Here is a 26,539-nt window from a genome sequence, read left to right on the forward strand (position 1 = left end):
AAGAGCTGTCAGTGTGAAACTTTGTTGTCTGTCAGACATTTTACGTTGGTGGGTAAGTGATCAAAAATTTTAGTTGCACCATTTTTGTGCTAAAGATTCCTTCTGGTATTGTAGTTATGTTCATCATTGTTTCTTTGGAACTACAGTGGATTACTTACAACAAACTTAATGGGGAAATAAATATAGTTTAAAGCAGTGGTAAGAATGTACAACTCCTTAAATAGATGTCTTCAAATTGATCATGGGTGAGCACAACATATTATTCTTGCAGCTCGTTTTTGATCTATGAAGACTTTCTATGACATTATTAAATGAAAATATGCAGACTATGCCATCTTACTTGTTTGTCTCTCCCCAAGATTTGTGATAATTGTAAGTGCATATGTAACCAAGCAAAGTTGTTAAGCTCCCACCTAATTTATTATTTCCTTATTTCCTCACCATGTGTTACACATATCATTGATGATATATGTAAAAAAACTGACAGTGAAACCATTCACAGAAAACTAGTCAGTCATACTTTTAAGAACATCGTTTCCCATTCCTTCTGCATCTGTACATGTGCTTGGATTGATTGCAATCTACATCTACATCCATACTCCGCTAGCCACCTGACGGTGTGTGGCAGAGGGTACCTTGAGTACCTCTATCGGTCCTCCCTTCTATTCCAGTCTCGTATTGTTCGTGGAAAGAAGGATTGTCGGTATGCCTCTGTGTGGGCTCTAATCTCTCTGATTTTATCCTCATGGTCTCTTTGCGAGATATACATAAGACGGAGCAATATACTGCTTGACTCCTCGGTGAAGGTATGTTCTCGAAACTTCAACAAAAGCCTGTACCGAGCTACTGAGCGTCTCTCCTGCAGAGTCTTCCACTGGAGTTTACCTATCATCTCCGTAACGCTTTTGCGATTACTAAATGATCCTGTAATGAAGCGCGCTGCTCTCCGTTGGATCTTCTCTATCTCTTCTATCAGCCCTATCTGGTACGGATCCCACACTGCTGAGCAGTATTCAAGCAGTGGGCGAACAAGTGTACTGTAACCTACTTCCTTTGTTTTCAGATTGCATTTCCTTAGGATTCTTCCAATGAATCTCAGTCTGGCATCTGCTTTACCGACGATCAACTTTATATGATCATTCCATTTTAAATCACTCCTAATGTGTACTCCCAGATAATTTATGGAATTAACTGCTTCCAGTTGCTGACCTGATATATTGCAGCTAAATGATAAAGGATCTTTCTTTCTATGTATTCACAGCACATTACACTTGTCTACATTGAGATTCAATTGCCATTCTCTGCACCATGCGTCAATTCACTGCAGATCCTCCTGCATTTCAGTACAATTTTCCATCATTGCAACCTCTCGATATACCACAGCATCATCTGCAAAAAGCCTCAGTGAACTTCCGATGCCATCCACAAGGTCATTTATGTATATATGTCATCTGCAAAAAGAAGCAGCTCTGCTTGCTGTATATTAGACAGAATACCATTTAAATACACACTGATCTGCCAGGACAGTATGTCCACCAACCTACTATTGATGTAAACCTGTCCAGGTGACAGCAGCATTTTAGTTTGAATTTCTTTGATTATTATATAGCAGTGATCTACACAAGTACTCAATATGTGTGTTTTGTTTGTGTTTGAGAGTCAATTATTTTTACAAAATTTCGGTCTGTAGGAGTGAGATGTCACTAATACAAATGTATATTTTCAGGAGAAATCCCTGTCTTCAAATATCATGACTAAATGCAAACTTTTTTCAGTGAAGCCTGTTATAGATGATGCAGGAGAACATCGAGCAGTTGTTTCACTTGGACAAGTCGCAGAGTTGCCTTGTAAAATAAGAATGGGGATACCATCACCAAACATGACTTGGTATAAAGATGGTGAAATACTGGATGAGGAACAGATGTTACAGGAAGGTATCACACTGCATTCAAATGGTTCTCTTATAATACCATATGTCAGCCATGAACATGAAGGAACATATGAATGCGAAGCACAAAATCCAGCAGGATTTTCAACAAAAAGCATTTTGGTTACAATTATCGGTGAGTAGATATTTCACATCTCCATACTAAATTTAACTTGCATCATCAACATAAATTTATGTGGTGAAAAGTGAGAACTCTTAGTAGTATAGGCATATTAATAAAGGTAACTGATTTTTTCTTTATATTTTCAATAAAATTATTGTCAGCTAGTTCAAGTGAAATATGTATCAATTTTTTTTGTTGGTTTATAGAACCTCCCAGATTCAAGTCTGTTGCTCCACTAGAACTAAAGGTGGCCTTGGGAGAAGAGGTTGTTCTTCCATGTGAACCTACAGGTGATCCAAAACCATTGATATCATGGAAGAAAGACCGAATGCCTTTGCAGCAGAGTGAAGATGTGTGAGTGTGCTTTATATGATAATTGAGAATGAGCTCATCCATCACTAAGATTAGTACATCTTAAAATGGAAATGATATATTTATATGCCATCCTGAATAAGTGCAATTACACAAGCACTGTCCCATCTAAAAATTACAGATATTTTCTTTGCAAAGTTTGTGAAGACTCGTGAGTTTCATGCTTGTATTTAATAATTTTGACAACAGAACTTGATTTGAATGGTGTATAGTGAATAAAGAGATGGAACAGCCATTCACACTTAGCATCTTTAAAAGATTGCTAATTATTATTTATAGGCTGTTAAAATTTTTAATAGCCAGTTCATAATTACAAACTAAACCATGCATATTGAAAGACCAAACAAAGCCCTGCTGAGTACCGATACCAAAGATGTACTACACAGATTTCAACTTTCTCCTCTCAAATTATCAAAATAAAGAGTCTCCTAAATGAAGTAATATGTTAATTTACAGAATAGACCAATTGAAATTTATTCCTACTTGAAGAATAATATCAATGCTAACATGTATATTGTATTGTTAATTCATAAATTTTGACCTACAGTTTAAATATGTTCATATTAAGCCACTTTATTGAGAAAATAACATGTCTGGTGTGAGTAATTACTGTCCAGTTTTGTGATTAATATTGTTTCTCAAAATATTTGGAGACGAAAACAGCTCAGATAATTATACAACTTATTCTTTATTTTCTAATACCAACAAAACCACTGTATACACAGTGAAGATATCTGACTACCTATGTCGCAAACAGATGGCCAGAAAACAGATTTCTTTTGATGTCAGTGACAAGAGAAAATCAGTATAGTGTGAATGATGCAATATTGTTTCTGAAAATAACAGTAGTAAGGAATATTGTCTCCCGATTATTATACACTTCATATCAAAGATTTTTTAATGAGAAAAAATGGCAACCATAGTGTCAAGAAACTTCGATTGTTCAAAGTATCAGCCACTCTTTCCTGAGATTGTACTTACATCACTTTATTTGATAGGTACTTCCCATAAAAATATTGTACGCAGAAAGACAGTATTAATAAGCCTTCTGGATAACTCATGACATGAGGATATAATGTAGGAGGAAAATGCAGCTTTATCATAACATGAAACACAGTCATAACTCAGTTGGAACTTTAGCTGCAGACAGTATGGCAAAGTTTTGAACACTGCCAGCATATGGGCTAAAAATATTTATTGCATGAACAGATTGCGGATGTCTCAGAACAAAATTGGAACGATATATCATGTTTTGGAAGAAATATCAAGGCATAAAGACAGCACTCAAGATACTGCATGTCTGTAGTGAGAAAATGAAAGTGTTAGTGGTGACCAGCAATATACCAAATATTTAATAACAATTTTCGTTCAGTAGATAGCAGTCTGTATGAAAAACACCATCATAATCAGTAACATCAGTGAATTCATTTGGTGATGTGACCTCTTTAAGTTCCTGTGCCTATCTTGAGCTTCCAGTTGCCAATTCAATCCAGCTGTCTTTCCCAAGTCTCTGTCCCATATGTCTAGTGATCTTCTCCTTGATCTTTTTTGGTAAATTGCTTTTCAATCTAGTACTTTTTATCACTACCTGTCATTTTTTCTTTGAGTGACATGGTTAGCCCACTGCCATTTCAAGGAATATTGGAACTGATATATTTATAGAACTTTTACCATTTGTCATGCAGCAGCAGTTACTGAGTAAAAGTACAGAAAGTCCATTGAGGGCAATAAGCCACTGAGTTCTTCACAAATTTTAAGTGAAACATGTTGAGTTCAGTTACTCTGCAAACTAAATCAAATCCAGTTTTTTATGGATTGTCATGAACAAGTGAAATAACAGGACACTTTGCATACTAATTTACAAAAAAAAAAAAAAAAAAAAAAGTGTCAGTCACTGATACAACAGAAAGGTCATTATCATTAGTGTTAACGGTGAATTACTAGAGATATCATGAAAAACAGGCTGTAGCTTGCTATGTGAAGTGGTCCTCAAGGATGTAGAATATGTCACAAAAATCAAAACACATTATGTTTATTTATAAAAGAAGAGCTATGCTAATAATCCTTCCACTAATCCTAAAAATATGGTTCTAAAGAATGTGGAATAAGTAAAAAATTTGGATCATATTTCCATTGTCTTTTGTCACCTATTACTGCCCCAGTATTGTTCTGCCACCACTTCAAAGATGAATAAAATAGAAAAATAGATATTAGAGTTGGTGACATGGGAAATAACTGAAATCACTAAAATTGCACAAGGCCCTAGGGACTGATGGAATCCCTACCAGACTCTATACAGAATCTGCAGCTGAGCTATCCCCTCCTTTGATAGTAATATACCATAGAACACTCAAAGTATCAAGGAACTCTGCCCGGTTGTTGGAAAAAAGCAGAAAGGTAACAGAAATGATCCACAAAACTATCATCCAATATTGTTGACCTACAACTGTTGTAGAATCTTAGATTATATTCTGAGGTAAAACATAAAGAGTTGTTGAAATCAAACAGTGGAGAACTCATCTCCTCCATGCCAAGCAGTATGGATTCCAAAAACAGTGATAATGTGAAACCCAGATCTCACTTTTCTCACATGACATCCTGAAGGCCGTGAATCAGGATGGTTAAGTGGATGCAGTATTGCTTGACTTCCAAAATGCATTTGAATAAGTTCCATGTGAAATTTGTGATTACATTTTGGATTTTTTTCATGTGGAGAATGCATGTTGTTATCTTGGATAGAGAGTCATTGGTAGATGTAGAAGTTACTTCAGATGCGTCTCATGGAAATTTGTCGGATCCTCACTGTTCATGTTGCATTACTAGTTATCTCAGGTCTTTTTTTTTTTTTTTTTTTTTTTTTTTTTTTTTTTTTTTTTTTTTTTTTTTTTTTTTCCCCAGTTCTCTATAGTGAAGTTCTGTCTGAAAAAAATCTGTGCAAACATTCTGTCAGATCTTGATAAGATTTCAAAGTGGTGCAAGGATTGGCAGCTTGATTTATGTGTTCAGAAACAATGCATGCAATGACAACAGTTCCCATGTGGCACAATTGGAATCAGTCAACTACTGCGTATAACAAGCTTTTTAATGAAAAAGTCATTCATAGACCCAGTCATAGATAAAGCAGATGCCAGACTTGATTCTGGAAAAATACAATCAATCTATAAAGGAAATTGCTTAGAAGAATAAAGCTGACCCATCTTAAAATAATGCTAAAATGTGCAATAAACTACCCATAGGAGATAAACAGCAACTAATCAGTGTAGTTGAATGGGTGCACTTTCTTCAGTGTAGAACTTGATTTGTAATTTACTGGTTTAATGTCAACTAACATAAGCATGAATAACATTGTGCACTATAGATGATAGTTTATAGTTAATACAGAGTACAGCTCAAGTTTCTATGATGTAACTGTTTTTTTTTTTTGTAAATGAATTCCTTTACTTGTTGCACATTCCTGAAGGTTCACTTTCTTTCATGTATGATTTCAGCTAGTCTTCAACATCACTGGCACTAATATACAATTCTTTGCGTGTTTTCATTTGTAAAGTAACATTTGGAGACATAATTCAGCATTTTCTTTCTTTCTTTGCTTAGAGGTGTTTTCTACCAAAACTACGGTTGGTAGGATGTAGTGAACTGTAGGATTACTTGTAGTATTGGTAACAATGGTAGGGAAAGAAACATAAATGAATGTTTGAGAGAGGAACTGGGAGCTGACAGCTTTTCTTTTTTTTTCTGTTTTTTTCCCACATGATTAGAACCATACATTTTTTCAGTAATAGTCCATTGTGTATTTTACTCAATCAGAAAATGTAAATTGCACTGCATAAGTAATAAAAATCAACTTCTTCCAGGATCTCTGCACTTTTATGTAGACAAAGCAATTACTTTTGATACAAGTACAGTTAACATGCACAAACACAAAAGAAATCTATATAATTACTGTTGTCATTATGTACTCCATAGAAAGTTCTTCATCATGATCAAAGGCTTTCATTAATGATTAGTGCAAACATTATTTAGCAATAATGAAAATGTGTTATTTAATTTTGACAAACTGTTGATCTTTTGGCAATCACTTTCTCTACAGCTATATGATAAATCTGTAATTTTTTATTTGTTTTGATTACTATATGCCTTTGTTTGATGTTACAATGCAACAATTTTTGAATAAAACCTGAATTAATCACTGACAGTTGCAGTTTTGCTATAAATACTGCATATTTTAAGCAGCAGGCTGGAGGATAACTATGTAGAACAAAAATGTTCTGTAGGGTATGCAGCCTCTTATATATCCTCACTCAGTTTCTAGATGGTTCACTGCTTCCAGTTTGAATGAGAATCTAGTAAGACACTGATCATGTACAAAAACAAAGTGATTGAAATGAGGTAACACCCAATAGGAATGTAACACACTTAAAGTACAGGTGATGCAGTCATGATCTTAACTGACCAATGCTACTAGGAAATCTACCACAGTCCATGCTCACTTGCAGTAGTCTACAGTAGTTTTAAACTCTGGCTTTGCTTCATTAATCTAATTTCCTGTGTCTACCACTAACAACATTTACCTATAACAGGATTTCTTTGGGTTTGAGAGAGGTATTTAATAACATTCTGCTACAGTTGTCATTAAAAGCTACTTGCACTGCTCTCTTGATAGCTAAAGATGATTCATTAAGCATCTCTCTCTCTATCTCTCTCTCTCAAACACACACACACACACACACACACACACACACACACACACACACACACACACGCACAGCCAGCCGGGGTGGCCGAGCAGTTCTAGGCGCTACACACACACACACACACACACACACACACACACACACACACATGGTGAAAGGAGTTTCAAGCAGATATGATTTCACTTTTTGTTTGGAGGTTAATTTCATAGTCCATTAGATTCTTTACATTACTGAGTAAATAATCAAAGATCTTTTGGCTGAGTATCTTTCCTTTCTGTCCCACACTAAGTGCAAGGCAGTGTAAATCACTTCTTCTTTTAGTGTTATATTCATGATTATTACTGAGAGGTTTTTTAAGATTTGTAAGATGTGGGATCCACTTCATGTTATTCATTTTGTTATGTCCATGTTAGAATTTACACTTATTTATGGAGTTCAAACCACTTTGAAAAGTAAAGTTGAAGCTGTAGTTGCCACTTATGTCAAGAATGAATATAAATATAAAAACATTTAAACATTCTCAGATTTTACATTTTTAAGTGTGTGCTGTAGAAGTACATGGAACTAGAAATTCATGGAAGTTCCTAGTTGTAATCACAATATAGGCCTCTATCTGGTGATTTTATTTAATTTATGAAACAACTAGACACATTATTAAAGTTTTAAATTTATGAATAGAAAGAGGTAATATGAAGTGGACATTTCAATTTAAATGCTTATGGCATTCATATGCTACAACTGTGTTTAAGTCTCTTGTTATTTCATATAATCTAACTCTCCCTAATGTAAGTAACAATAAGAGCTATGTAAACCAGCAATTCTGTATTTTATAGCAGTTCTGTAGACACATCAAACTTGCAGTTAAACCAAGAAATTAATAAATGAAAAAGAAACTGCTGACTTAATAAAGCATTTGCAAAATACGGGCAGGACAGATGTACATATCGCACTAGGTCTCAACAAAAAATGTATGTATTGTGTATCATGGCCTACAGCCCCCAATAAAAGCATTTCAAAATGAGTTTAATAAGTTACAAGTTAATTAATGTGTTGGCAAGTGTTAGTGGACAAATGGAGATCAACTGCCACTGCTGCTGAACATAGCAGTTCATTTTTCACAGCAGACATTCACAAGAGTGGCATTTGAAATACTGGATGAAATTGCTTGGTAAATTGCTCATGTGTGGCAGGCATGGAACAAGTGACCAATTAAAAATGATATCCCTAGCAATCCATTACTCATTTGTGGCACTCTAAACTCCTTGTTTGTTTACACACTTGACTGACAGGCACGTTATAGTGTCTGTACTCTAGAGACGATAAAACAGAACTGCTCAACATATTCTGATCATTCTGAAAGTCTTACACTGTTGTCTGAATAGAGTTATTTTTTTTAGTTCTACTTCTAGTCTAAATACCTTGTTCATTCTATCTGCAGCATTGTCAAGTGTAGGTCACATGGCTATGAATGCTGATGAAAGGGCTCTGAAATATGCTAAGCAGGGCCTGTATCCTACACGTTAAAAATCAAATTCCTACAGCTACTGTAATTATCAAACTGGGTGTGAAAACAAAAACAGTGTCAGGCGATACCTTAAATCAGAGAAGCTCTATGTTCACCAGCAGAAAAGTGCTGTTGTTTTTCAATAGAAACAGTCATTTGCTGAAAGCTTAAATAGAGCCAAAAGAGAATAATGAGCAGATACCATTTCGGAAAAAAACTGTTATAGTTTTTGGAAAAGCAAACATTCCAGTCAAAAAGCTCTTATTATGAACAATAAAAGCTATTTGTTCCCTTTTTATTATTTGTATCTCCAATCACCATTTTTTTTACAATTATTTTCAAAGTGCTAAAACTTTGTCTTCAGATGTTTAGTGTGGAAACCTTTTAAATCTGTATGCCTAATAATTAACCAATGTAGATGCTAATTTGGCCAAAAATATATGTTACATTTTTAGGTCCTGAATTACGCTATGTAATCAAAGGTATCAGGACACGTGGCTGAAAATGACTTAAAAGTTCATGGTGCCGTCCATCGGTAATGCTGGAATTCAATATGGTGTTGGCCCACCCTTACCCTTGATGGTAGCTTCCGCCCTCAGAGGCATTCATTTAATCAGGTGCTGGAAGGTTTCTTGGGGAATTGCAGCCCACTCTTCATGAAGTGCTGCACTGAGGAGAGATATTGATGTGCGTCTGTGTGGCCTGGCATGAAGCTGGTGTTCCAAGACTTCCCAAAGGTGTTTTGTAGGATTCAGGTCAGAATTCTATGCAGGCCAGTCTATTACAGGGATGTTATTTTTGTGTAACCACTTCGCCACAGACTGTGCATTATGAGCAGGTGCTTGATCACGTTGAAAGATGCAATCACCATCCCCGAATTGCTCTTCAACAGGGAGAAGCAAGAAGGTGCTTAAAACATCAATGTAGGCCTGTGCTGTTATAGTGCCATGCAAAACAACGAGGGGTGCAAGCCCCTACATGAAAAACACGAGCACACCATAACACCACCGACTCCGAATTTTACTGTTGGCACTACACACGCTGGCACATGATGTTAACTGGGCATTTGTCATGTCCACACCCTGCCATCGGATCACCACATTGTTTACTGTGATTCATCACTCCACACAACTTTTTTCCACTGTTCAATTGTCCAATGTTTATGCTCCTCAAACCAAGCGAGGCGTCGTTTGACATTTACCGGGATGATGTGTGGCTTATGAGCAGCTGTTTGATCATGAAGTACAAGTTTTCTCACCACCCGCCTAACTGTCATAGGACTTGCAGTGGATCCCGATGCAGTTTAGAATTCCTGTGCGATGGTGTGGAGAGATGTCTGTCTATTACACATTATGACCCTCTTCAACTGTCGGCACTCTCTGTCATTCAACAGACAAGGTCACCTGTATGCTTTTGTGCTGTATGTGTTCCTTTATGTTTCCACTATACTATCACATTGGACACAGTGGACCTAGGAATGTTTAGGAGTGTGGAAATCTCACGTAAAGATGTATGACACAAGTGACACCCAATCACCGGACCAAGTTCAAAGTCTGTGAGTTCCACGGAGTGCCCCATTCTGCTCTCTCACAATGTCTAATGACTACTGAGGTCACTGATATGGAGTGCCTGGCAGCAAGTGGCAGCACGATGCACCTAATATGAGAAACATACGTTTTTGGGGGTGTCCAGATACTTTTGATCACATAGTGTATTTTTAATGGTATGGTCAAACCCTTTGTCGTACTGAATGCATGCATTTTGTTTTAACTAAGTTTACTGGTAGTACATTTGTAGAGAACCAGTCATTAATGTTCAAGAAAATATTAATTACATTTCCAGGCGTTGAAGTTTCTCTCTTGGAGTTGATTATAACACTTGCACTGTCTGTAAAGAGGCCTGATTGTGCTTCTTGGATATATGATCACATAATGTTGATCTTTGTGGTACATCTCTAGTGATTATTTTCCCATCTGTAATTGCCATTTCATTATGTAAACTCACGGAGTTTCTTCATGTGACACTGTATCCTTAGACGGGATGAAAACCAATTGTCAGCAAGATATGTAATACTATAATGTCTGAACTTATCTATGGGAATAACCATGAACTGCAGACTGAGATGCATTTAGTGAGTGAGAAACATTAACAGTTGGTAATATTTTATCATTTAAAAGTTGTATGTCTGTTTAGAAATAATTTTGAAATCTGTATTGGGATTGACCAAGTATTTTATTTTGTGATGGATGTGTCACTGGTTTTGTGTATACAATGTTTCCCAGTACCTTTGAGAAGGGTATAAGCAATGAGACTGGGCAGTAATTATTAATATTTTTTACTGCTTTTCTTGTAAAGGGTATGAGAATAGCATAAATTCTTTTGTTAGTTGACAGTTCATATCAAATACCATATCAATGTTATGTTAAAAACTTTGAAATGCTGTAGTTTGGCATTTGGGATACACTCTCTTTTCCATTACTGTCCACAGTAAAAACCTTTTGAAAGTCTGCAGTGCATATTCATGTTAAACACTCTGTTTTTCTATTTTCCTGTTTCAAAATGAGTACTTGATCTTTATTACCTATACTCAATCAACCCATTTCTTTTTCCATGGGAAGCTCTCTGTTATAGTTTTGAGTCTGTTGTTCGAAACTGTAACAGTGTTTAATCATGGATCACAACTAATGATCTACCATTTTATTTCGGTCATGATGCAAGAGTATTTTTACAAATATTACTACTATTGTTGATAACCATAGTGAAAAAAAAAAATCAGCAAATAAAGCAGAAAATGATGTTTCTGTGAAAGTTATGTGATGGTTTTACACAATTGAGTTAAAAAATCACAGTACATCTATTTTTGTACTGTTAAAAATCACTTTACCTCCAGTAGATCTACTGTATCAACAGTAAAAAAGTTGATAATTTAAATGCCTGGATTATTTCTAAATGAAACTTGAACTGGAGGAAAATGTGTAGTAGACCTGCTAAAATACTGAGGCTCAGCTAACATTTGCCCAATTAATAATTTGCCAATTTTTGTTAATTACTTTAAAGTAATGCAGATTTTCACATACACAATAGTAAACACTGTGACAATCTAGCCAAAAAATAAAATGGCTGACAGAAATTAATTGTGCTCTCAAATGCAAATTTGCAAATCTTTCTATTCTTTAGAGCAATTGCCAAGTTGAAATAAGTAGCCAGTTATAAAACTGACTATTTTTTTCTATAAAATGCTTTGTTGGTCGAAAGCCCATTATGTGGCAGTCTTTTTGTTGTGTCTATGTGTGACTCAGCATTTAAAAATACAATGAGTGCATCAGCAGATTTGCTTATATCAGTAAAACCAATCAGTTATGCAACAGTTGTTACCTGAAACCATGTTGAACATAAACTTTCATTAATAATACTAAAACAAAAAAATGGATGTGTACTTATATGCACTTTTGTTTCTTTATGTGATTTGAAGAATCAGCCCAAAAGTTTTGTGAAAGTATTTCTTATACCCCTTCATATTACTAGGACCTTGTCTCCTAACTTAAGTTCTTGGAAAACTGATATGAGCAATAATGGTCATTCACACATACACCATTATGTAATGAATATGCAGAGACAATTGAAAATCTGCCAGACTGTACTCAAACACAGATATGATGTTTATCATAAGTAGTTAGCTTAACCATTAGGCAATTGAGCACACCTGAATGCCTGACTCAAACTTTCATCACTGATGTTTCCACATATTATTTCTGAACACGACTACTGCAGATTCTACCAAATACTCCATGAGTACTGTTGCAAACTATGTGCTGGGAACTAGAGTGGGTGAAGGTGAGAAATAATGCCACATAATTTATCAAATGTTTGATAACATTTTAAAGTAATTTTCAAGTTGTTAGCACTCAACCATACAGTTGAACACAAAGTGCAGTTTTATAATTTAATTTAATGGAATTATTATTTATTTATTTAGATTCCATAGATCTAATACGGTGAGACATTCATATGGATACAGGACGTATCAGATTATTACAAATTATACAAAAGGAACACATAAAAAACCCTCTTGCGAGAGGAGATACAAGATGCGACAATAAAGTAATGAGACTGATGTGGTGGGAAGGGTGGGGGGTGGGGGGAAGGTTGCCTACCGTTTTAGTCAAGTTTAATGTTGTCTCGTTAACATTTCTGGGACTCATCTTCTGTAATATCCTCCAAGACCCTCATCACAGCCTTTCTATCATCTTGTGTTGTATGAAAATGGTGCCCTTTGACCGCCATTTTGACTCCTGTAGATAGAAAAAATTCGCATGGAGTGATATCTGGTGAATAAGATGGCTGTGGTAGTACTGAAATTTGTTTTGAGGTTAAAAATTGCTGTACTGACAGAGCAGTATTGAAAGGCACATTATCATGAAGCAGAATCCAATTATCAGCATTGTTGACACAGACACGAAGGACTCTTCTACGAAGTATTTCTAAAATTTCTTTGTAGTATTATTGATTAGCTGTTTGTCCAGGAGGCACCCACTCATTATGAACAATTCCCTTGGAATCAAAGAAGCACATAAGCATGCATTTCACTTTTAACTTTGACATGCGAGCTTTTTTTGGTCTGGGTGATCCCTTTGAGCACCATTGCGAACTTTGGTGTTTTGTCTCTTGATCGTACTGAAAAAACCAACTTCCATCACCAGTGATAACATGCCTCAACAATTCTGGATTGATTTCCATTTGCTCTAACAGGTTGGCTGCCACATTTATCCATGTTTCCCGCTGTTGTGGTGTGAGATTTTGTGGGACCATTTTTGCACAAATCATCCTCATACCAAGATCTTCAGTTATTATTAGACAAACCATTTTTAAATTGATGTTCAGTTCTTCTGCAATCATTTTCATGGATAATCTTTGATCAGATCGTACGAGTTCACGTAGCCTGGCCAAGTCGACATCCGTCCGTGAGATTGATGGTCATCCACTGCGGTCTTCATCTTCAACATTCTTCTGCCTTCACTAAACATTTTATGACAACGAAAAACTTGAGCTCTTGACATAACCTCCACTTCAAAAGCCTTCTGAAGTTGTTGTCCTGTTTTCATCCAGTTTGATGCAAAAAGAAATGGCATACTGTTGCGCAATATTATGCGGTTCAATTTCCACGATGAGACACACAAACACGTGTTAACTTATTACAGCACAACTCACGACTGAGCAGTTGCATCAATGTGCTGTTTGGACTAGAAGCAGCTTATAGACCAAGATCAAAGACATTGTGCCTACGCAAGCCTGCTGGATTGCCACATCTTGCAAAGAAAATCAGTCTCATTACTTTATTGTCACGCCTCGTATAAGACAAAATACACATTAATGGGTATAGACAAAATTACACTTAAAAAAGTTAAAATAAAGGTAGATCTTAATAGCTACATAAAAGACATATTAATGTTAACAATGATTCCAACTACTGTAGTGCATAAGAGTACATTGTATTTAATTAAAAGAAAAATCAATTAGGCTTAACACAATTGAAGTAGTCTTCTACTGGTTGAAAGGAATTATCTATTATGAGGGTTGTTTCAAAAATAAGGTTCCCACATTTTTTTAGACACAAGGAATATTTTATTTGAAAAAACAATTACACCATTGGAAACGTTGATCCTTAAGCTATTTTTTCACATAGTCCCCATTTTTTCTATGCATTTTTTTCTGTCGAGTAATCCACTTTTGCATTCCCACCTCAAAGAAGTCTGCCACCAACCCATTGAGAAACTTGGAAACTTTTTCTTGCAACTCCTCGTCTGTCTGGAATCATAGATCGCTTAGGTGCTCCTTCAATTTCGAAAACAGATGGAAATCGCTGGATGCCAAGTCGGGGCTGTAAGGGGGGTGGTCAATGACATCCCAGCCAAATTTGTCAATTAACTCCTTCATTTGTTGTGACACATGTGGACGGGCATTGTCGTGGTGCAGCCTTACGCCTTTGCTGAGTTTTCCCCTACGACGATTTTGGATTGCCCGTCCAAGCTTCTTCATGGTCTCGCAATAATCACCTGCCGAGTTTATGGTGGTCCCTCTAGGCATAAAATCAATGAGCAGTACACCACTCTGGTCCCAAAACACCAATGCCATGATTTTTCCTGCTGACAGCTGCTGCTTAAACTTCTTTGGTGGTGGTGATCCGGCATGGTTCCTTAGGCGCAATTGTTGTTTTGTTTCTGGAGTAACATAATGGCACCATGATATCCCCCATAACAATGGAATCAAGTAAGTCTTCCTTATTCTCATCGCATTCACTCCAGAACTTGTAGGCACAGTCGATGCGCTGCTCTTTGTAGACTTCTGAAAGTATGTGCGGCACCGAGCCCACGCACATCTTGTGGGAACCTAGCTTTTCATTCAATATCCTGTCAATTGAAGCTTCAGAAGCCTCAGGAATTTGAGCAGCCAGTGGCCAGATAGTGATTCGCCAATCTTCGAGCAGAATTTACTCAACTTTCACCAAAACTTCGTCAGATATTGACGGCCTCCCACTTCGTTGTTCATCATGGACGTCTGTATGGCTGTTGGCAAACTGTATTTCTACAGGTGGTAACTTTCTTGCGTGAAAAAATCGAATGACCACACAAATTTCACACCTGGCGGTGATGGCGATAATGGGCTCAATCGATTATGGTTGTCAGGCCGGTACTGAGCGTTGCAGAGCCATGGTGGTTGTTGTAATTGGTGGTGGAGAATCTGGCGAACACAGTGGTGTTGCCAGATTTTGCATTGCACCATGCACGATGAGGGTACAGAGTTGGGAACCTTACTTTTGAAACAACCCTCATAGATAGTGTTGAGCTGTTGTTTAAATTTGAGGAGCTCATGGACAAGTGATTTTGGTGATGGTGGGAGAGCATTGAACACCTTGCAGCTCATGTAATGGACTCATTTTTGTGCAGTACTAAGTTTTTTAAATTCATAATAGATGTCCATCATCCTCCTGTTATTATGGGTATGTTATTAATCATTGGTTTTGTGTAGTTTGACATTTTTACCAATGAAACGTAAGAGGGGGTAGATGTATTGACATGCAGTTGTAAGTATCCCCAATTTTCTAAAAATGTTTCTACAAGGATGTCTAGGCTGGACTCTGCTCATTATCCTAATAACCCTCTTTCGGGCAATGAACATTTTTTAGAAAGTGGCTGATTACCCAGGAAACTATGTTCACGGAAGTAACTAAAATAAGCAGTTTTTGTGGTGTCTCATTCAGAGACAGCCAAAATAATATGAATAGCAAATGATGCTCAGCTGAGTTTTTTGAGAAGTTGTAAAATAGGTTCAGACCACTTTAGATTGCTGTCAGTGTGTATGCCCAGGAACTTGGATGACACAAATTGTAGTAACTCATTACCATTACATTTAATACTTAATTGATCCTCCACTTCTTTACTTACTTGGAAATGAACAAACTGGATCTTGTTAACATTTAGTGATAACTCATTATTTTCAAACCAATTGAGTACTTCATTAAAGACTATATTGGCCAATTCCTCAAGATTGTGGTTGGTAGTTTTGTTGATGAGGCTGGAGGTGCCATCTGCAAAAAGAGTAAAATGAGTTTTAAAGCCAGTACACAAGGTAAGGTCATTGATGAAGATGAGGAAGAGCAGGTGGCCAAATACAGAGGCCCTAGGAACACCACAGCCAATAGAGCCGCAGCTAGATAATGCAGAGTGCCCCTCAGAGTTGTTGAAGATGACCTTCCACTTTCTTCCAGGTAGGTAGGATTTAATCCATGACCCAGCTGATCCACTTATACCATAACATACAGCCTTTGCTAAGAGTACTTCATGGTTAATACTATCAAAGGCCTTAGAAATGCCACAGGAGATACCAACAGAAGATAATTTATTATTAAAAGACTCTAAGATTTGATGGGTGAAGGAGAAAATAGCTTTTTCTGCTGATACACTATCTTGAAATCCAGACTGGCTACTCTAATGAATGAGGTGGTCAATACGTCTTCTGTGAACCAATTTCTCAAGAATTTTAGATAAGTTTGTTAAAAGGGAGATAAGCCAATAGCTGGTAATGTCTGTTTTATCACCATTTTCAAAGAGAGCTGTGACAATAGCATACATTAGTCTCTCAGGAATGATCCCACGCTGGGTGGATTCATTGGATATATGGCACAGTACTTTGCTTATTGGCTTATAGCATTTTTCCAGTAATCTTGAAGAGATACCATCAATTCCAGCAGAATTCTTGCTATTCATCTCTCAAATTATATTTTCAAATTCATGTACTTTGACAGGAGACATTTTAATCTGCTTGGTTTTTTTATTAATAGCATTTTGAAGGGACGGCATGGCTTCATTAACAGAACATGTTTCTTTTTCCAGTTTGGGCCACTGATGACCAAAGAGGCCAATAATTATTTCAGCCTTTTCGTGAATGGTATCATTTGTTTTAATTTCTATGGTGTTTTCTGCAGCAGGGATTTTATCTGTTTCCCTTTTTATTGTGTCCCAATGGTTTTAACTTTATTATTAGAGACATCAATTTCTGATTTTATAGGAATACTCTTTGCCCTTCTTAGAACCTTTTTTTGAGGATATAGCAGTACACATTTGTAATGTTTTTCCTTTTCTAGACTATAACTGGATTTGAGTAAGGCATACAGATTCCTTTTCCTCCTGCAGGAAGTTTTAATGCCTAAGGTTAACCAGTTTTTATTAGAATAGGTTTCACATTTGGATTTGGCAGTCCTTTTAGGAAAGGCCACTTTGAATAGGCAGATAAATTCATTTAGAAAAGCATTATACTTGTCATTAACATTGTCAAAGAGCTCAAACAGGTGCCAATCAAAGGGAATTACAGAAGGTATTGATAAATGCATGTTAAATACTCTGAAAGTTTTACTGCAGGAATAGTTCTTATTAAGAGCGCTAATACCTTGAAGTAAGTAACCAACCATCATGGTCTTAGAGCCCATTTAATATATGTTATACAGTTGTGTTTATATTTCTGCTTCTGTCGAATAAGGTGTTGTCAATTTGACTCACATGACTCCAGTGGGAAAATGCACAGTGCTGTTAAATTGAAAGAGTTCATTAAATGTGATCCCCTGATCTTTTTCTGAAGTTGTTTGTAGATCTATTCTGGGTACTGAAGTAATTTCTTGAATGACCATTGCAGCAGCATCAGTTGTTGATGCTTGTACTACTGTTGCAGCTGGCTCTGAGGAGAGTGATTTTCCTTCAGTTGATTCAGGTTTTGCTGCCCTTGGTGAAGGCTCTGTTGTATTAACAATTAATTCCTACATTGCTGCCACAGGTGTTGGCTCTGTTGGATCCCATGATAGTGGTGAATTTACTAATACTAGTAATATTGGGTCCACTGTTGGGTGTTGAGTTGTAGTAATTTTGGAAAGTTGAGCTGCTGCATATGGTGGTGGTTGCTGAGGTACTGAAGGTTGGAATGGTCTTGGTGATTTACTTCTGTTTTTGGTAATTACAGAAAGAATTTCCACAATTTTTCTGCAGAGAAGTTGCTGTGTAGGTCTTTAGCGGAATTATGTGAGGACAAGATATTGTTATACTTGGAACTGTAGAAATGGCAATACACTGCTAGGTAGTTTTTAATGTGTGAGCAAACCTTGGAAGGGGTAAGATGATCTTTTGATAAGAATGTTGTAAGTTGAGTTTTGGAAGGAAGAGGTGAATCTAATAACACTTTATTACTTAGTTCCTAATAAATATTTAAATGATGAAAAAATTACAAGAAAAACTGTAATACTGTTCATGAAGAGCATGCTATATGGCAGTTTGCAAAAACAGATGAAGAGATAACATAACATAAAAAAATATCACTTGTGGGAGAGAAAACCAATGAAAAGCATACGTGTTATGGCAAGGCATACCAAAAATGTAAAGGTAACTGCAATATTTGAACAAGGGGTATCTGAAACAGCAGGCAATGAAAGTTTCTACGGACTTCATCCAGTTCATTGCCATTTAAGATTGTAGTTTAGATATACCTAAACAACTCATGTATTACACATAAATAAATGATATGAATAGTCTTGAAATGGAAAATAACAAATTTTGTAATAGCAAATATGGGAATTAAGTGACAGTTTGACAAAAAATGAAATATTCTGTATATTTTACCTGCAGAAATAGAAATTAACTTACACATCATTTTTGTGAAATTCTTTTATTTTTGGGTGTCTATTTACTGTATAATGTAACCTATATTGGAGATAAATGACAGACACTTATTTTTAAAAGTGTGTCATCTCAAATAACTTCTGTGTTACCATTCTCATATTGACTGAAACATATCTGGTGTCTGCCCCTTAATCTTATACACAGGCAAGTTTGTACATATGTCATTCAGTTTCATATCTTTTGTTTGAAACCACAGTTAAATGTACACGCCCGATAAAAGAAAGTAAAACACCCAGAAGACGGGCAGATGTCAATGTAACTTTGTACTCATACACACCATCAACATATATCTAAACAATTGGAGTTGTCATTCCCTCTGACATGTAGAATGGCCGTCATACTGTGTTAATGTTATTTGTGTTAAGTGTTGCTTCCAGCTTCAGTATGGTATATAAGGGGTGTGAACAGTGTCAGATATTGAGTGAACACTGTGAAGGGCATGGACGTGGTCCAACTACTCATGTCAGACAGCATTACCAACTTGTGACAAGAGTTTGAAAGGGTACCCATTGCTGGTCTCCATTTGACCAGCTGGTCGAATTGTGCAATATCCAGATTTTTGGGGCATTCTTATGCAAGAGTGACACAATATTGGACTGCATGGAGATGTAGAATGGGACATATTCATTATTAAGGTTCCAGCCAGAAGGGGCTACCACCGTATTGTGCACCAAGCACATTGTAACCTCTTCACACCTATGTGTGCCATCTGAGATTAAGTAAAGGACTGTTATTACATTCTGTGTCGAAGACTAGCAGCAGCTGAATTAGGGGATTACTGCCCCATGCGTAGGCAACTGTTCACATCACTACACCAACCACTGTGTCAGAAATGGGCTGTTACTGGGAAGCCAGGATTACAGAGGAAAAAAGTCACATTGTGTTGAGTGGTGATCAGGGTTATGCACTACCCCATATGATCCAAGTTAGCAACTGTGGCAGCAGCCTCAGGAGAGGTCCCATTCTTCCTGTTTTGAAGAGGCAGACCAGTGTTACTCATGGCATCATGGCGTGGATAGCCCCTCAATGTGACTTCAGGTCATGACCAGTAGCTACAGAGGGATCTCTGAAGACACATAAGTATCTCATGGACTTACTGCATCCTCATGTGTTGCTTCTCATGTGACATTATATGGTCCCATTTTTCAACAGGACAGTGCTCATCCACACATGCTGAATGTCTCTGTGCACTGTCTGTGCAATGTTGAGGTACTCCCATGGTCATCAAGATACTCAGATCTGTCCCAAATATAACATATCTGGAACTATGTCAGACGCCTACTCTGTCCCAGTGCCAATATCCAAGATATCAAGGAAAAGTGACAAAATTTGTGGGACAGCTTGCCCTAAGGTTGGGTACAATGGCTTTATGTCACCCTCCCTAACTATATCAGTGCATGCACATAGGCCAAAGTGGAAGTTGGTTCATTCTGCCAACTTCTTTGTAAATTTGACTAGATTTTCTAATAACTGAATTGACGTCGCATACCTTTTCAACCCATGAAGCTTCATTTCGTTTTCATCTCTTCTTCTCAGCACTTCACTTTTTTGTTGGGCAGTATGTATTCTTTCTTGTTGAACAGATTGACAGATTGACAGATTGAACTATGTCAGATGCCAACTCTGTCCCAGTGCCAATATCCAAGATATCAAGGAAAAGTTGCAAAATTTGTGGGACAGCTTGCCCTAAGATTGGGTACAATGGCTTTATGACACCCTCCCTAACTGAATCGGTGCATGCACATAGGCCAAAGTGGAAGTCGGTTCATACTTCCAAGTTCTTTATGAATTTGACTAGATTTTCTAATAACTGAATTGACGTCGCATACCTTCTCAACCCATGAAGCTTCATTTCGTTTCCATCTCTCCTCCTCAGCACTTCACTTTTTTGTTGGGCAGTATGTATTCTTTCTTTTTTAACAGATTGACACATTTGCTAATGATGATCAGTTATTTACTATATATGTGATATTCTAAAAATCAGTTGAATATGTCAAGTATGTATAATAAACAACTAAGTAAATTAAAGAGGAAACAGTACTGTGGATGATGATTAGATATCATAACTGGAGTGAATAGCTATTGTGTCTATCAGGAATGTCAGTTATTAATTAAAATTAATCTGCACAAGTCTGCAGACTACTGTCAGTAATACTCTTGATATAGAATACTTTTTTCCTCTTATTTTTGTAATGAAAGTTAGTGTTGTGAAGAAACTTTTTTTCCTTTCTTTCAGATTTATTAGATCAGAAGATAATGCCATCATTATTAAAAAAGCCACTCCTGAGAGTTCTGGAACATATGTCTGCACAGCTGTCAATTCTGCAGGCTCAGCAGAAAAACAGATGGATGTATTTGTACAAGGTAGGTTCTTGATGTTATATATGTAATTTTGGTGATTTATTTGTTAATGTGAATTTCATAAATCTGAAACAGACTAGGACTCAGACCAATATCATTTAAAGCCCACTGTTTTCTCATGCAGTTCTTTATAAATAATTGTTATTGGTAAATAGAGAATGTATCTTTCTAGATCTTTTAACAGTGTTTAACATGGTCATTAATCAGCTGCATGGTATCACGACACAATCAGAGTATCTTCTTAAATAAGTCATTGACTCAAAGAATTTTTGGCTAATAGAAGCTTGTACATTATGAAAGACAGAAAATACTGAATAGAAATGGAAGTCTTGTTGGATGTGCACCAAGGAAGCATAACAGGACTGAAATAGTTTCTCAGTACACATATGGGTTAATTGTATAATGCTTTTAATCTTAGATTAGTGCAGAAAATCATCTTGGATCAAGATGAAACTGAATGCATTGACTACACACCAGACTCAGAGTATAGCACTATTCACTAGGGCCATCCTTGAGTAGCCAAATTTTGCAGATCAATTTAAGATCAAATGCAAATGTCAGTTCACAAACTAGTGACATTAGAAGAACAAAAAACACAAGTTGAAAATGAGCTGATAATAATGGAGTTGCTATCAACACTAAAATGGCAAGTAAATACACTCCTGGAAATTGAAATAAGAACACCGTGAATTCATTGTCCCAGGAAGGGGAAACTTTATTGACACATTCCTGGGGTCAGATACATCACATGATCACACTGACAGAACCACAGGCACATAGACACAGGCAACAGAGCATGCACAATGTCGGCACTAGTACAGTCTATATCCACCTTTTGCAGCAATGCAGGCTGCTATTCTCCCATGGAGACGATCGTAGAGATGCTGGATGTAGTCCTGTGGAACGGCTTGCCATGCCATTTCCACCTGGCGCCTCAGTTGGACCAGCGTTCGTGCTGGACGTGCAGACCGCGTGAGACGACGCTTCATCTAGTCCCAAACATGCTCAATGGGGGACGGATCCGGAGATCTTGCTGGCCAGCGTAGTTGACTTACACCTTCTAGAGCACGTTGGGTGGCACGGGATACATGCGGACGTGCATTGTCCTGTTGGAACAGCAAGTTCCCTTGCCGGTCTAGGAATGGTAGAACGATGGGTTCGATGACGGTTTGGATGTACCGTGCACTATTCAGTGTCCCCTCGACGATCACCAGTGGTGTACGGCCAGTGTAGGAGATCGCTCCCCACACCATGATGCCGGGTGTTGGCCCTGTGTGCCTCGGTCGTATGCAGTCCTGATTGTGGCGCTCACCTGCACGGCGCCAAACACGCATACGACCATCATTGGCACCAAGGCAGAAGCGACTCTCATCGCTGAAGACGACACGTCTCCATTCGTCCCTCCATTCACGCCTGTCGCGACACCACTGGAGGCGGGCTGCACGATGTTGGGGCGTGAGCGGAAGACGGCCTAACGGTGTGCGGGACCGTAGCCCAGCTTCATGGAGACGGTTGCGAATGGTCCTCGCCGATACCCCAGGAGCAACAGTGTCCCTAATTTGCTGGGAAGTGGCGGTGTGGTCCCCTACGGCACTGCGTAGGATCCTACAGTCTTGGCGTGCATCCGCGCGTCGCTGTGGTCCGGTCCCAGGTCGACGGGCACGTGCACCTTCCGCCGACCACTGGCGACAACATCGATGTACTGTGGAGACCTCACGCCCCACGTGTTGAGCAATTCGGCGGTACGTCCACCCGGCCTCCCGCATGCCCACTATACGCCCTCGCTCAAAGTCCGTCAACTGCACATACGGTTCACGTCCACGCTGTCGCGGCATGCTACCAGTGTTAAAGACCGCGATGGAGCTCCGTATGCCACGGCAAACTGGCTGACACTGACGGCGGCGGTGCACAAATGCTGCGCAGCTAGCGCCATTCGACGGCCAACACCGCGGTTCCTGGTGTGTCCGCTGTGCCGTGCGTGTGATCATTGCTTGTACAGCCCTCTCGCAGTGTCCGGAGCAAGTATGGTGGGTCTGACACACCGGTGTCAATGTGTTCTTTTTTCCATTTCCAGGAGTGTATTTGTATATGCTGCTCCTACACAACTGACACTCAAAATATTTTTGTTGACCTGTAAGGTTAGGTTAAGGAGATTATCAAGTTTGTAAGTAATGAGTGCAGATAATAATTCATCTCAAAATAATTCTTGAAGTAGACTCACAATTAGTGTGATAAGTTTGAAGGCAGTTTATGGACTATTAGTGGCAGATTAATAAAGGGAAATTCAAAATATTTTCAGTGAACTGTTAAGTACATAGAGCTCAAAAGCAGCCAGTAGTAACTGGACAGCTCTTACATAAATGCTGTGTACTCTTGAGTAGCAATATCTAAATAATTTGTATTGAATTTTTTACTGCCACTACTGAACATGTGCTTATGCTGCTATCACCGCTGCATTGATGAACAGAGTTATTAGAGAGAATATGTAGGCCTCGGTCAATTAGGTAACTGATATATATCAGCCAGTGAACAATGGAAAATCGTTTCATTGGCTGTATCCATGAGTACAGTCATGTTTGATCATTTGTCAGCTCTCGGGATGTTTTTCTGCTTGCCACTTCTTTCTCCTTTGGTATTCTATGTTATTGTTCAAAATGCCAATTGCTTAATTTAGGATTCAGAATAAAACTAAATCCCACAGTTACAGTTGCAGCATGTGTCCTCCACAATAAACAGTTAGTGCAGCAGATGAGGAGCCTGAAACTGATGACACTGTATTTATTTGGAATGTAGAATTAATTTTATTTGTCTCATAACGTACAGTAACAAATCAAAGATTTTCATACTGGAGTCACATCAAATTATTTAAAAAAAAGTAAGGTTATAATAATTAACATATTTAAGCAGGCATTTCTGAATTTTTAGACATGAATAATTTAACAAGAACATATATAACACTTATGGTCATTTTGCAGCTTGCAATACAATTTATACAATATATTAACAATTTATTGAACAATACACAATCTTTATTGTTTCTTTTATTTTCAAATTGCCAAACTGTGCTGCACGAATTCTTCAATTGAATAATAACATTTTTCCAATAGTGTATGAAATAAAAATCTTTTTAATGGGTCAGACTCCAGATTTAACAGATTTGTGTTATTTAATTTACTGTAAATTTTTAATCCTGTACACAATGGTGTCTGAGTGTAAAGTTTTAAATTATGAGAGGGAAGTTTGAAACTGTGTTTGTGATGAGTACTGTAATTGTGGTTGAAATGAAAATTGTCAAGTGAGTTTTGATTTTTGTATATGAAAAGAAAAATTTCGTAGATGTTCAGAGAGGGAATGGTTAGTATTTTTAATTTTTTAAATAATGAGCAACATGATGTTCTTTTTTGGACTAAACACATGTTTCTTATGATTCTCTTTTGAAGTGTAAGTAGTCCTGGGCTGTCTGTGAAGCTATGGTCTGTGAAGCAGTTCCAGTACCTATAGAAGATGAAGTGATCAGTAATCAAAGTACAAATAGTGTGGTATATATTAACAATGTATTGACATAAAAAACAGTTAAAATTGGAGTAATCTTATGAAGTGTCAATTACCAAACTTGATTTTCTTCAGTCATTGCAAGCAATTTCATCTGTAAGCAATAAATGGCAAACAGAGTAGTATATATGTATATTTTCTTGTTTTTGACACTGCCACAATGTGCAGAACATAACCTTGGAAGAAGTTTAATATCAATAATGTCTTTTAGTCATCGATAACATCTATAAGTTGATGTGACCTATGAAAGATAATCAGATCTGTGCATGCTTTCTGTCTTCAAAATTTATTACAAAAGCATAAAGAGCTGTAACAGATAAACAACTGGATTGGAGTGTTTTTCTTTTGGGCCAATGCTTGTCTTTGGCTTGGCTGTCCCACTCCAAATAAAATACAACGTTTTTGTGTAGCCAGATTTTTAGCCAAGTAACATGGCAGCTACTTTCAAATCTCCACATGTTGTCCAAGAATGCTTTTCATAGTTCATGTATTTCAACATAGCTTTGAGATTTTCATGCATCTCTTTATGGTGTACTGAATTGACACAAACAAATTTCCATTATGTAAAAGTACACCTTTTAGACTATGTTTTGGTGAATCAATAAACAATTTACACTGACTTGGATCATAAGTAATGTTGAGACAAATCAATAAACCCTTGATATCACAACAAAAAATTATATGACCTTCTTCTTTAAAGAATTGTGCTAATTCATTTTCTCTCTTTCTGTACCAAGAGAATGACACTTCAAGTAGGAGAAGACTTTTTGCTTTCAGTTGTGACCCAAGCTATTTGGCGGCATCTTTTGTCAGATTGAATTTATGAGTTAAATCATTTAGTCCATTTTGTCTAAATAGTTCTGGTGCAGAACCTTCTTCTGGCTTGTTAATGTCAGCATTGTTGCATTCATTTTCTGAGCTGCTCTCCTGTAGCAAATCATCAAGAATGGTAGGCAGAATTGGAATATGGAGTGATTCATCATAATTAATGTTAAGACATTTTATATCCTTCTTACTTCTTGTGTTATGACTTTCATAAATAACAATCATATTCATGATTTTGCGACTCCCTCCAAACCATGGGAGTTGCAGAGGTCACTGATTTTCTCTTCCCATTTTTCCGTAGTCTCAGTGCCTCAATACGTGTGCACCAAAGTATGCATAGCAGACATTTTACACAAAACTATTAATGTCCTTAGAAATTATGTAGCTTCCACAAATGTAACACAATATGTTTTGGTTATTCAAACAATTGTGGGAGCTCATTTCTAAGAAACTGCAAAACTACATTTAACAGTGCAAATATAACCTTGGGACACTATAGCATGTCAACAATGAACTAGTTTCCCACCTAACAGTGAGTGCAGCCAACTACTCCATCTTACTAAAATAAAATTTTCTTTACTTGTAATAAAATTTCTCAGTTTGGAACTTAGGTTTAAATGAAAAATGAGTTTACTTGATTTGTGAAAAACTGTACATGATAGGAAAAAAACTAGTAACAGATCTGAAATAAGTAAAAAACAAAAAAAGTACTTCCAGAACGGTGAAATTTGTGTAAACATCAAAAATTATATTGCGTAGCTGTAATATATCTCTTTTTAAAGTCAGTGTCTCAGTTCCTGGAATCAATACAAGAAATAAGAACAGTCCTCACAAAGATTTAAAGAGACTATTTGGTCCAGAAGGTTTCGATTATTCAGGAACATATGTTTTCAATAAATTGCAGCCATAAAAAGTTTAACTATGTATAAAGACCAGTGCAAGATGTGCTTAAAGGATTAA

The 26,539-nt window shown here is 37.1% G+C and overlaps 1 protein-coding gene across 1 annotated transcript in view; it reads left to right on the forward strand.

Moving 5' to 3' along the window:
* The window catches only part of LOC124555753 (hemicentin-1-like), an 817,128-nt gene that overhangs the window by 363,034 nt on the left and 427,555 nt on the right, over positions 1 to 26,539 (forward strand). The window contains exons 21-23 of the mRNA XM_047129776.1: positions 1,776 to 2,063; positions 2,258 to 2,405; positions 21,078 to 21,205. Of these exons, the coding sequence (XP_046985732.1) occupies positions 1,776 to 2,063; positions 2,258 to 2,405; positions 21,078 to 21,205 (564 nt within the window). The remainder of the gene's footprint in view (positions 1 to 1,775; positions 2,064 to 2,257; positions 2,406 to 21,077; positions 21,206 to 26,539) is intronic.

Source organism: Schistocerca americana, chromosome X (genome assembly GCF_021461395.2).
Source record: "Schistocerca americana isolate TAMUIC-IGC-003095 chromosome X, iqSchAmer2.1, whole genome shotgun sequence".
Taxonomy (NCBI): domain Eukaryota; kingdom Metazoa; phylum Arthropoda; class Insecta; order Orthoptera; family Acrididae; genus Schistocerca; species Schistocerca americana.